The 14165-nt window shown below is 41.2% G+C and overlaps 1 protein-coding gene across 1 annotated transcript; it reads right to left on the bottom strand.

The window, feature by feature from the left end:
- Positions 1-377: 377 nt before the first annotated feature.
- On the bottom strand, positions 378-6178 carry poglut3 (protein O-glucosyltransferase 3). The gene is made up of 8 exons (XM_064350765.1): positions 5770-6178; positions 4669-4866; positions 2976-3259; positions 2470-2686; positions 2171-2367; positions 1800-1994; positions 1575-1679; positions 378-1430 (listed from the first exon to the last, which is right to left on the bottom strand). Exons 1-8 carry the CDS (start codon positions 6005-6007, stop codon positions 1287-1289), a joined length of 1578 nt encoding a protein of 525 aa, XP_064206835.1. The 5' UTR covers positions 6008-6178; the 3' UTR covers positions 378-1286.
- Positions 6179-14165: the final 7987 nt, after the last annotated feature.

Below are 14165 nucleotides of genomic sequence, written 5' to 3'. Positions count from 1 at the left end.
TCTTCACAGGGCAGAGCGTTACACAGAAGATCTTCACAGGGCAGAGCGTAACACAGATCTTCACAGGGCAGAGTGTAACAGAAGGTCTTCACAGGGCAGTGCGTAAATCAGGCCGTTTGCCTGAGCGCAACACCGGGAAACAGCTTTAGCCATACTGGTACTTAACTCAACTAGTCTCAACTGATCGCGACTCGTCTGTAGTGTGCCCCAGTAGTGAGGTCATCTCGGGCCCATTAAAAGGGTTTGTAGTGTCCTTCATATCTATGTCCAATCCCCCATTCACTGTCACATTCCCCATTTTCTGCTAGATATTGTAGAACCTTCATTTTAATGAGCATAGGCAGAACTAAACTAAGATGGATTTATCACGAAATATGTTTTAAAAAAACAAGAAAAGACTTTATTAAGCATATTTTTGTAAAATAAATATTTAAATGACACAAAGTTCAGGTAATGAGAAACATCACAATCCTAAAGTAAAATACATGTGCTGTGTCTAAAACATTTAGATATTGTACCAAATACAAGTGAAACATCCAGGTGTCTTGTAAACATTTACAGCATGAAAATTTTATAAAAGCAACTGCATGTGACCATACCTTTTGAATTACATTTACATAAATCACAATAATTTACATAAGGGGAGCATGTGGCATAATGGAAGGGAAGAAATGGTGAGTCAGAAAAGCCTTGAGAATTAAGTCACATGACAATATAAGCCAACTTGAACTCACACGTGCTATCTTTGTCAATCATGACCACTTATGTTGCAGGTTTTGGGTTTTGATGGGAAAGCTATACAGTATGTAATAATAAAGGTGCAGGCTAAGCTCTGTAATAAAGGCACATACTTTTCCTATGGCTGCCAATCTTTATCCATCACATTCCCACCTTCCTTTGAAGGGAAATAGGATGAAGTTATTTTGGGGGAAGGGTGTGATTGTGCATTGGAAATCTGAGCATTTCATCTGCATAAAGGCATGGTCTATGAAAAAAAGGCTTACCTATATGGCACCATTGAGAGTTTAATTCATTCAAGGAAATGATCACACAGGAAATATGTCTGAAGAAGTGGCTCAAGTACACCTTTGTAATAACTACCTTCAGACACAAAGGCCACATTAAGCTGGACTTGCACTCTCTGGCCTTTTGACAAAGACCAATATACAAGTTATACTCCAGATATAAACTGACCACAGATCAACACTCAGCATAACTGGCACCAAAGTAACAATGTGGATCTTCAGTAACAAAGTTGTTTGCCCACCCCATCCTCTACGTTTGTGTCAGAGCTCATCCTTCCCTGACGCAGGCCCATCTCCTTGTGTTTCTCGCTCACACTTGCAGTGGGCAGTGTTGTCTGATGGCTGGGGAACTAGATCCATCCCCTGGTGCACTGTGGGTTGGCTGGTTTGGCGCCCCGCGTACATCTGCAGCAGGAAAGAGGCTGATTTAATGTTGAAGGTCATCATTTCTATTCCATACTTCTCATAACCTTTTATCACATCCTACCTTTAATTCTTACTGACAGTTGCAGTAAAATGTGGTTATAGGTTGTGAGTACAGTACAGTACCTGCAGCACAGTGTAGTAGTAACAGTACAGCCTGCTGGGCTGCAGTAGCTGTCTAGCCAGTATCTGCCCCTCTCTGGCTATTGCCTGCGCCTCTGCATCATTTTTCTGTGAACAGCAAAGCAGCAGACAAATATACAATTTCACACAGGTTAATACACTGACAAACAACAGACCAGCACTGAGATCATTCTAGACTACTGAGACAATTTGTGCAGTCTCTCTCACCTTGGCCCACTTGATCTTGTCGATGAGGTCAACCAAACTCCTCTGCACAGGTACATAATGTTTACCTGGCTGCAAATGTATGTAGAAGTGCTCATAATAAGGAGAGGCCTGTTTGAGAACCAGGCTGTCTCCCAGCATCAGGTAGGGAAACCTGTATGCTGCCACAGTGCCATCCACATTCACCTGGTACTTGTACTAGAGAGAGAGAAAGAAAAGAGTGGCAAGTGTGAAATTTCCATGTTTCCAAGTTTCATGTGACCTCAGGTTAAATAATGTGATCTCTGTTTAATGTAGTCTTCTGTACAGCATTCTACCCTAGGCTGCTAGAGTTCAGAGTTAATGATCAAACCCTAGGGTTGGGCTTTTTTCACCTTGAAGAAGTTGAAGAAGCCTGTGAGAGGTGCTTTGCCCAGCTCCTTTTCCTTCTCCCGAAAGAAGAAGTAACCAGTGATTCCAGCATCTAGCAGGTCCGGGTTCTCCCTGGACAGAGTGACCAGGCGAAGGCGCTCCTCGCGACTATCCCTTCCACGGAAAAAAGCCTGCTCCGTCTTGTTAACCCAAAGGGGGCCTGGGAAACACAGAGGACCAGCAAATGATAGCCTGCAATATCACAAAAAAAAAAGAACAGAAAACACTTGGCTAGCGCTCTCTGCATCTTTGCATCTCTCACCCGTGTTCCCCTGGACAGAAAGCAGGTCATTGGACACACCCCTCATGGTTTCCAGCGTGGAGTGGGTGATGTCATAGGTTGGCAGGATGATGTCACGTGTGTCTGCAGAGCCACACCAAGAGATGATTGGCAGAGGCCCAGGGGTATCATTGACCTTCCGTGTCTCCATTGGCCAGTCTCCCACATTGATGTAAAACTCCACGTCAGGCAGGCGCACCTTGTGGGTAGGATGGGGGTTAAGAAATTGAGACCTGATTTGCCAACACTACAGAAAGATGGCCAAACCTAAAGAACCCTGACATGCTCACATCACAATGTTTAGCACATAACACACCATGAGGATTAGCTTGCCAAAGACTGACCTTCAAGAACTAACAAAGGAGAGAACAGTGGTTGTAAGTGATGTCAGTATGCATTAAACGTGAAAAAAGTTTATTTTCTGAGAGAAATCAACGTGTATGTGCTGTCAGCACTGTCCACTACCCCTAAACATGCCTTACACTCACCTTCCTGGCTAGGGAGAGCAGCATCTCATCCGAGAACATCTTGAAGTCTGTGTATTTACCCAGAGCCCGGCGGTAGACTTGGTTGTTTAAGACAGTGTAGTGGATGAGGCCTCCCCTCTGGGCAAAGCGCCGAGGAACCTCTTTTAGAAGGCGCTGTAAGTCTATGGAGGGAAAGTTACTGAAGTCCTTCAGGATCTGAGGCTCTTCGGTGGGGCAGGCCATGTTGCCCAGCCAGGTAGGAGGGTTGGCCTCTGGGCAATCACAGTACTCGTGATACACTGGACCTATAGAGGAGGAAGAGATTAAATGGATCTATGCCATAGATAGCACTACAGCAGATTGCAATGATATGTATCACAGGTATCACGACAGAAAGGAGAGGTAGGAAGCCACAATGACCCATGCAGGCATCAAAAATAGTTGTAGACATAGTACCACATGCAAACACGGCCAACTTCAACCAGAGAAACAGCATTCATGTAAATCACACACTTTTAGAATAGATTAATGATCAGTAAATATCAAAGTAATAGTACTTGAATCTACTTCATTGTATTTTCTTGTTTAATCATTGTTCTGCTGCCATGTGCAACTCTCTTCATTGGCCTATTAAAGAAAATGCACACAGTTATCCCTCAATTGTGAGAAGGTCCCTTTAAGAAAAAATCTTTTGTGAAAATGTTGCTAACAAAGAGCATGTTACCACCTTCACGCACATTTCCAGAGAGCACCCAGCGTTCCAAAAAATTGTGCTTTTGTATCTTGTGCACATTAACACTAGAACCACCAAGATTCCATTACCTTAAATAACCAGGAACAGTAAATTTGTTCACTCACTGCTCTATTCTACAAGTTTCTGGAATGCTACTGGAGGGATGGAACACCATTCTTACAAAAAACATTTGGTGGTTTGATGATGGTGGTGGAGAGCGCTGCCTAACATGTCAGTCAAAAATCTCCCATAGGTGTTCAACTGGGTTGAGATCTGGTGACTGCGAAGAGCAAAGCATATGATTCACATCATTTTCATATTCATTTACATTCAGTGAACCCTCGTGCCCTGTGGATGGGGACATTGTCATCCTGGAAGAGACCACTCCCATAAGGATATAAATGTTTTATCATAAGATAAAGGTGAGCCCTTTGTATTGATTTGCAGTGACCCCTGCCTCTAAGGAGTTTTCAAATTTGTCAGTATCAGTCGGGCTTGGTCTGGTCGGGTCTCAAGATCTTGGGTACAGGCTGGGTTCGGGCTTAAATTTAAAAGTGCGTGAAGACCTCTAATTTGACCATTCATGGCCATTTAACAAGTGTTTATAACTTTATTTCCTCATTCAAATGATATCTGAATATATTCAATACTATGTTTGGGAAAAATCGAAAAGGGGGAGTCATATAAATGATAGCAGATTTATTGATTTTATTAAAGTGAAAGTGACTTCCATAACTTTAATACAGATCTTGTGCATTCAAGATAACTTCAGTGCACAAGAAACTGAATACCATTTTGTGGAACTTTTGATGCCTCGTACATTTCAGATCACATGTAGGAGCCTTTCCTTTTGGCCAAATGACAAAAGTGCAGGGGATGAACAAGCCGGTTGAGTTTCTGCAAGGTGTTCTTACTAGATCCTGACTAGACAGGTCTATTGCAACATGTAATGCCAGTGTGTATTGGCTGCAGCGGTGTTACCTTGTAGGACATAGGGAGACTGGCCAACAGGCTGATCCTTATAAAACACTTCCACCTTCAGTCCCTTGGAGGCACTGCCATACAGCCGGTATCTCATGAGAAAGGAGCCATCGGCACGGTCAAGGGGCTGTGGGACATGGATGCGGATGTGCTCACCAGGAGTCAGCGAGGAAATCTGCACTCGAAATGAGCCTTTGCCTGGATCACAACCATAAATGGGAAAAGTGTGCATGAACCACAAACTGGGGACAACTGGTAGCTGCAACATAACCTCCCACCTCAAAATCTCTATCCAAGAAGAAGCAGACCTGAGAGATGGCAGCAAACCTAGAATGGTCATCACTTTTGAAATAAAAATATGCATTACAAATTTTGGCAGAAAAATTATTTTAACTGTGAAAGTGGATCTTGCATTCTTAAATGCCATTTTTATTTGTGTAGCTAAGTAATCCTTTTCAAAACTATACACATATCCAAATCCCTCAAGAACAAAACAGCTTTCGTCAAACAGTGATCCTTGCCTTCACTAGCAATGAAAGTACTTGAGAGTACAGCAATCAAAAGGCTACGGCTAACTTTATATTTAAAACAAAGGAAATGCAGCTTTTTATTACTTGCAATTTTTGGAAAACAACGCTCAAAAGCATAGTCGTTTTAAAAATATATTTTGATTAGCAGCAGAGCTTGAGAACTCCACAAACATGGTTTTCTTCTCCTAGCTTCTTCCATTGTGTATCTATGGTACATCTCTCAGAGTATTACCTGAGAATTATAATAACATAGAAAATAACTTAAAATACAATGCGTAAGAAATACATGTAGTTTTGTCCTTTTGTGCCTTTACTACACAATACGTGGGCTGCCCACAGGGGCCTAGTTACGAAATATTAAACCTATGTTTTCCCTTGCGTTTCAACATTATCTAATTTTGCATAAATAGATAATATAATCGTACCGTGTTCCAACACGCAAGCATTCATTTGTAGCTTTTAGCACGAGTTTCATTTGTTTGCATGGTTGTAGCTACCTACCCACTCAACACTACATTTAGTATTCCCTGGGGGAAAGTCGATATGCAAAAATGACTGCAACGGCGTTTACCTGGAGACTTCGTGAAGTTTATTCCCGCGGAGTTCACTGCCTGAATGTAAAAGTATCGAACGGGCAATACAACATTGGGGTCGAGTCCCGGGCCCCATACAACACATTTCTGTGGGCTAAGTTCGTACGACTCGCAAAAAGCAGATTTTGCGCACCAAAGTAAAAATAGAACGATGCAAATACTAGGTAAACCCCTTATTGTTTTAAATATGCTTGGACAGTCATATTTTGGAATCATATTATCTCGGTAATAACATACACAGTATGCAATGACTACCAAATCACTAACTTGCGCCAATTATTAGCCTACATCCCTGTTTCACAAGAAAGGAAGAAGGAGAGGGGGTCAACTTTCGATTTGGCCGAGTATGATTGGATGCCCAACGAACCAATGTTTAAGAAGCACATTTTGAGGCTTCGAGATGTTGACGGCTTGGAGCTATAAATAAATTATAAAATGTAATTAATCATTGAGAACTGTTCTTAAAATCACCCTCCATTCGCATGGAACTTCATTCACAGAGTGTTTCATGAAAACAATGTCGACGTATATTAAGAGAGGAGACATTACAGTTCCGCGTAGGAAATGGTGGAAGCAGTAAACAGTGCTGCCAGCTCTGGCTGGTAGATGAAGATCTGTCACCTGTTAAACATAGATTTGTATGACGAGCCTTTTTATAGGGGAACCTTTTCATTCAAAAGCTGAACAAATTTACAAGAACCAGCTGGCTGGCCCGACTATGTCCCAATTGTCAGCGCAGTCCAATCGCATCGCGATACACTGTCCAGTTAATATTCTGAGCAACCCAACTGGAAAGCAGTGACAGATCCAGCTGATTAGAGTGGGGCGATACAGCTAGTCAGCGTGGTGTGGTCCAGTTCAGCAGCACTGAGCAACCAAACTGGGCATATCGGATTCAAACAAATCGAACCAATAAAACGTCAGTCACCATAACCAGGATCTGCCTTGTAGCGGGATTTCACATTCACAAAAGGCGGTGGAAGAAATTATTTTGCTCACAATGAAAGTTGTGATGTTACTTTGTTTATGTTTCGAGTCCACCACAAAGAATTAAAGATATCTTTCATTTAAATTGTGACTAGTAATGTGGAGATATCTCGAATTTGATATCATTATACATGGAGATATCTAGAATTCACGTTTTATATAGTCCAAACCGAGTTAAAAGTATCTTTATTTGGAGATTCCATACAACTCAATGGCAAACATTACTTCAGTCTTACTAGTCAAAATGTACCTGAGTAGCCAATTGTCCAGTTACTTTTGGTCCCCTAAAATGGGGGACTATGTATTTTAAAAAGGCTGTAATTCCTACACTGTTCACCCCATATGGATATAGATGCCTTCAGTCTGCACTTTAGCCTCATACTCATTGCTTCATTTTAAATACAATGAGTTGTAGTACAGAGCCAAAACAACAAAAATTGTCTCGCTGTCCAAATACTTACTGACTACACTGTATGTCAGAACTGACGCATATATTCAGAGGGCCTCATTCTTAAATTATTCTTATTTTTGTTCATAAAAAGTTCCTATGAAAAACCAATATGGGATTCACGATGCATGTACAGACCTTTGTATTTGTGCACATCCCAGGTGTATGAGATGATGAAATTTTATGCTCAATCCTGTTTGTGTGATTTGTGTAATGAAACAGCCATGGACAAATACAGATGAAGAAAAAGGGCTAAATAGTAGTAAAAGAAAAGTAAAGAATAACTTTCACTGTGAAGAATGTTCATCAGTCATCAGAATCCTCTTTAATTTGCCACAGTGCAAGATGAAGTGATCAACTGATTTTACCAGTCTTTTAAGAGCATTACTTGACTCAGCTTGGGCTGCATTTAAAGTACATTACAGACATTTAAAGTACATCCTGCAGTAGGCTACTCCCATCAGAAACAATAATGATTAAATCCTATTTAAAAGTCAGATACTGTAGATATATACACAAACAGATACTGATTGACACTTCACCCTGTCAGCAAGGTGAGGATTAATTGAAATGTATTACATTTTCCAAACCCAGACGTTTTAACCATTGACACTCTCGTTTGACGTCCGGCACTCTGAATATCAAACACAAGTGCATCAACAGTTAAAATTCTTCACTTATCTAACATGTAAAATATATTTATTTGATTTAATTTGGTAATTATTATTAAATATATCAATTAAAGCGCCAAATTTGTTGATAGGCAGAGCAGACTGTTGGATCGACCTTTATTAAAATGTACAACTCACAACCAGATGAAAATTAAGAAATTTATTCATTTACAACAAATATTCACGTCTAATCTAAAGACGAGGTTCAACTACCTTAAAACAATTAACAAAGCTTACAGACATGGGTAGTCACACAAGAAATTAATGAAAGCAGATACCAAACCACAGCTTTTGTCCCAAATTAATCCAAGGGTGTGCAAAGACCAAATTCAGAAACCAAAAGACAGCAGAATATTATAAAAGAACCAGAGATGAAATGTAGAATGCCAGAGCTAGATACAGGACTCAGATGCCCACTTCCAACTGTTATAAACTTCTTCTTTCAAAGTTGCCGAAAAACCGACTGACTAAAAGAAAGCCACATATATTATGTAGTAAAAAAGAGGAAGGGGCAGTTGCATGGACACCCCCCTCTGACACACACACACACACACACACAAACATTCACACCTCAGATGGCTAACCTCCCAGTTCCTGCCATGTCTTATCTCCAGGCTATGCTAGCCGAGCGCTTTGAAGCTTCCTATGGCTGAGGACGGCCAAATGATGAATTACATGACATTCTATTTCTGCGAAGGGTTAATTACCACCCCTGTAGGTGATAAATCCTTCACACCAATATGCATATAAGAGGAAGCTTTCATTTACAGAAAAGTAAGAAACACAAGGGAAGGGGGTTACCAGATATGGCACAGACAAGACATTGACATTCACAAAGTGCTTGCTTCAATTCTTCCAATCAATGTCCACCTTTGATTACTGTACTGAAACCAAAATCTGTCTTTTTGGAAAAGTTTCCTGCAGTCTGTGCTGGTTTTCCAGCTGTGTATTGGAGATATCTCCATGTGTCCTGCAGTGTCCAACAACAGATGTGTCTAATCATTGTGTTTACTAAAAGTCCTTTTTGTCCTGTTTTACTTTACCAGTGATGAGGAAGTTCTCTAGACATATGTGTTAACGGTGATGTGAGAGCACTGTTGTGTCTGGCTATCTCAACAGGCAATCCTTTAGAGCCAGTCTTCCTTGGGGGAGCTACAAGCATGATGTGTATGTGCAGCTTAGCATCATTCCAGCAGTTCCTTTCTTAAGCTCTGTTACCCTGTTAGGTTCTTCTCCGTCTGGCCTGTAATCCAGTTGGGTTTTAACTGCTCCGTGCAGTCTGGATCTGCTTTTCAGGGGTGGTGGAGGTGCTGCATGTCCCATCACTGAGTGTCCCACTCACAAGAATGGCCTTCAGACCTTGTCATCACTCATCAGTGGAGTATCAGACTTAGACTTAGACTCTAACAATCACCCATCAGCACATCCTCACAACGAACACCTGAGCCCATACTGAGAACTTCCTAAAAAATGGTGAATTACATGTCTGACAACCCTAAAGAAATTAGACTAATATAAAACTTGGTACATAACTGGGCAATAAACAAAACCTGATGACATCATATCAAAACAAATCAATCACCTACAGAACCTTATGAACAGCTGACATTAATTAGTTGAGCTGCTAGGTTCTGGGGCTGGCAGAGATATGAGTGTGGGCATTTCTGGTGATGTTCATGTTGATATTGCTATCTTCACTGTTTTAAGAGTTGAGTCTGTGAATGTTAAAGGTGCATGTGCCTTCTTGGGCTGTGGATTGTTTTGCAGGTCTGAGTGTTACAGTCAGACTAACACTGTCAGTTCAGGCATAAGCCTTCCATTTAGTGTGATGTATGATGATGTCTCTGTGTGGAAAACAACAGGAACTCAGAAATTACCCCTGGTTAGAAACATCTGTGGTGGTGAGATAGGCCATTCCTCACTGGGGAAGGGGGCAGTCGTGCTGCACTGATAGATTTTAAGTTGTTGTGGTGCAACTATCACTGGAGGACTACTGCTTGGGAAGAGTGGGGAACAGTAAATCAGGAATGGCTGACAGCTATCAGTATCTACACTCCTCTTCTTAAATCTTAGCCTCCTCATTAACAATAGTGTGCCACTGGGGGTCATACTGGGGGAGCTGTCCCTAGATTTGTCACTTATTAGAGATTCTGTCCTCGTAACTCTATGATTGTTTGTATATTCTGTCAGAGAGTAATTAATTATAGACTCTCCCATTTTTTCACTAAATGTATACTCTCGAATTGAAAGAGGGTTAGTGAGTATAGTTTCCTTCACTGGGTCAGTGGCAGCAGATTCTCCAAGTGAGTCAGCATCCAGAAGTGTTGACTGACACCGAGGGTCAACAAGGACATTAGTTTTCAGTACGTCAGTGAATGCGAACTCTCTAAGTGTGGCTGATTCTCTCACTGAGTTGGTGTCTCGAGGCTCTCTCTGGAAGTCAGTGATTGTGGTGTCTGTCAGTTGTCTAGTGGCTGAAAACTCTGTGGGTGGATCTTTGTCTGTTTTAGTATTCTCTCTTAGTGTGTCAATAATTTTAACTTGAACTTTATTCCCAGGATCAGCATTTGTAAATGCTGCCACTGGGCCAGTGACAGTATACTGCCTGAGTGAGTCATTGACATTAGACGGTCCATCATTAAGTACTGATTCTGTCCGTGAGTCAGTGATTGTAAGGTTTCTCTGCAAGTTGGTGAATTTTTTCAAAGAGTCCCTGAAGCTAGACTCAGTCAGTTGGTCAGTGACTGGCAATTCTTTGAAAGTAGGTTGAAAGTCTGTGTGTGCAGATCCTTTCAGTGGAGTACTTGTTTTGACAGGTCCTGTAACTTCATTGAAGAGAATAAACTTTTTCAGTGGGTCAGTGACTGCTGTCTCTTTCGATGAAACACTGAATGTAGAGTCTGTCAGTGCATCAGGGCATTTAGCCTCCCTTAGTGAGTCACTAAGTGTGAGAACAGATTCTCTTGGTGAGTGAGTAACTTTAGACTCTCTCAAAGATTCATTAAGTGTGACTACAGATTCCATCAGTGAGTCAGCTATTGTAGACTCTCTCAGTGAGTTACAATGTGTCTCTGCAGATTCTGTCTGTGACTCAGAGATTGTAAGGCTTATATAGGGTTCATTAAGTGTACCTACAGATTCACTGAGAGAGTTAGTAATTTTACATTCTCTTATTGAGTCATTAAGTATGTCTGCAGATTCTGTCAATGACTCAGAGATTTTAGACTCTCTCAGTGAGTCATTAAGTATGTCTGCACATTCTGTCAGTACATCAGTGATTGTAGACTCTCTCAGAGGGTCCCTACGTGTAACTACAGTTTCTGTCAATGAGTCTGTGTGTGTAGCTTCTCTACAAGGGTCAGTAAGTGTGTCTAGATTGTCCGTCAGTAAGCCAGCATGTTTAGACTCTTTCACTGAGTCATTAAACATGACTACAGATTCCTTCACTGATTCAGTGACTGTGATCTCTCTAAATGGGTCACTGAATGTGTCTAGAGATTTTACCAGTGAGTCAATGCCTGGAATTTCGCTACACGGTTCATTACCTGTACCTAAATATTCTCTTCGTGATGCAGTTATTGCAGACTCTCTCAGTGAGTCATCAAGTGTGACTACATGTTCTGTCACTGAGTCAGTAAGTTTAGACTCTATCATTGAGTCACTAAAAGTCATTGGCAGTAAGTCATTGACAGTAATTTCTGTACAAGTGTTACTAAGATTACCATCTACAGATCCTATCTGTGAATCAGTGACTATAGTTTCTCCCAGTGAGTCACTCAGTGTGAGCACATATTCTGCCTGTAAGTCAGTGTTTGTAGACTCTCTCAGAGGTTCTCTAAGTTTAACTACAGATTTTGTCAGTGAGTCGACGACTTGAATTTCTTTACATGGGTCACTAAGTGTGTATATGGATTCTGTCTGTGAGGCACAAACTTTAGACACTCGTGTTGAGTCATTAAGTGTGACAACAGATTCTGGTTCTAAGTCTTCTCTACAGGGGTCACTAAGTGTAACTACAAATTCTATCATTGAGTCTGTGACTGCAGCTTCTCTACAGGGGTCACTAAATGTGTCTAGATGTTCTGTCAGTGAATCAGCAGGATTAGACTCTGTCAATGAGTCACTAAGTGTGACAACAGATTCTTTCACTGATTCTTTGACTGTGATTTCTGTACAGGAGTCACTAAGTGTAACTACAGATTCTGTCTGTGAGTCAGTTATCATAGACTCTCTCAGCGAGTCACTTAATGTGACTACAGATTCTGCCAGCGAGTCAGTGACCCAAAGTTCTCTACAAGGGTCACTAATTGTACTGACAGATTCTGTCAGTGAATCACTGAGTGTAGATTTTCCCAATGAGTCACTATGTGTTAGCACAGATTCTTTCTGTAATTCCATGACTGTAGTCTCTCTAAAAAGGTCACTAAGTGTACCTACAGATTCTGTCAGTGAGTCGGTGTTTGTACACTCCCTCAAAGGGTCGTTAAGTGTTACTATAGATTTTATCAGCGGGTCAGTGACTTTAATTTCTGTACAGTGGTCGCTAAATGCATCCACAGATTTTGTCAGTGAGTCAGTAGCTTTAGACTCTCTTGGTGAGTCATTAACTGTGAGAACAGATTCTGTCGGTAATTCTGTAATTTTTGACTCTCTCGATGAGTCATTAAATGTGTCTACAGATTCTGCCAGTGAGTCAGAGATTGTAAGGCCTATATAGGGTTCTTTAAGTGTACCTAATGATTCACTGAGGGAGTCAGTAACTTCACATTCTCTTTGTGAGTCTTGAAGCATGACTACAGATTCTGTCTGCGACTCAGTGATTGTAGACTCTCTCAGTGAGTCATTAAATATGTCTGCAGATTTTGTCAGTGAGTCAGTAACTCTAGACTCACTCATTGCGTTATTAACTGTGATGACAGATTCTGTTAGTGAGTCAGTTATTGTAGACTCTCTAAGTGAATTTGTTTGTGTGACTACAGATTCTAGCTGCAAGTCAGTGACTGCGACTTCTCTAGAGGGGTCACTATGTGTAACTACAAATTCTGTCGGTAAGTCTGTGACAGGAGCTTCTCCACAGGGGTCACTAAATGTGTCTAGATGTTCTGTCAGTGAATCAGCAGGTTTAGATTCTGTCAATGAGTCACTAAGTGTGACAACAGATTCTTTCACTGATTCTTTGACTGTGATTTCTGTACAGGAGTCACTAAGCGTGACTACAGATTCTGTCTGTGAATCAGTTATCATAGACTCTCTCAGCGAGTCACTTAATGTGACTACAGATTTTGCCAGCGAGTCAGTGACCCTATGTTCTCTACAAGGGTCAGTAATTGTATCGACAGATTCTGTCAGTGAATCACTGAGTGTAGATTTTCCTAGTGAATCACTAAGTGTAAACACAGATTCTTTCTGTGATTCTATGACTGTAGTCTCTTGGCATAGGTCATTAAGTGTATCTACAGATTCTGTCAGTGAGTCGATGATAGTAGATTTTCTCAGTGAGTCATTAAGTGTGACTACAGGTTCTGCCAGTGAGTCAGTGACCTTCATTTCTGTACAGTGGTCACTAAAGGTGTCGACAGATTTTGTCCATGATTCAGTAACTTTAGACTCTCTTGGTGAGTCATTAATGGTGGCTACAGATTCTGTCAGTGAGCCAGTGGTTGTAGACACTCTCAGTGAGTCACTAAGTGTGACTGCAGTTTCTATAACTGAGTCAGTAACTGTACGTTCTCTCAGTGAGTTACTAACTGTGACTACAGATTCTGTCAGTGAGTCAGTGATTGTAGATGCTCTCTGAGGGTCCCTAACAGTTTCTGTCAGAGAGTCTGTGACTGTAACTTCTCCACAAGGGTCAGTAAGTGTGTCTAGATGTTCTGTCAATAAGTCAGCATGTTTAGACTCTCTCATTGTGTCACTAAATGTGACTACAGATTCTTTCAGTGAATCTGTCACTGTAATCTCTCTAAATGGGTCACCAAATGTGTCTAGAGATTTTACCAGTGAGTCAATGCCTGGAATTTCGCTACACGGTTCATTACCTGTACCTAAATATTCTCTTCGTGATGCAGTTATTGCAGACTCTCTCAGTGAGTCATCAAGTGTGACTACATGTTCTGTCACTGAGTCAGTAAGTTTAGACTCTATCATTGAGTCACTAAAAGTCATTGGCAGTAAGTCATTGACAGTAATTTCTGTACAAGTGTTACTAAGATTACCATCTACAGATCCTATCTGTGAATCAGTGACTATAGTTTCTCCCAGTGAGTCA

The sequence above is a fragment of the Anguilla rostrata genome, chromosome 9, assembly GCF_018555375.3.
Source record: "Anguilla rostrata isolate EN2019 chromosome 9, ASM1855537v3, whole genome shotgun sequence".
Taxonomy (NCBI): Eukaryota; Metazoa; Chordata; class Actinopteri; order Anguilliformes; family Anguillidae; genus Anguilla; species Anguilla rostrata.
Note: the sequence above shows the minus strand (reverse complement) of the source record. Positions and strands in the feature narration are given on the sequence as shown.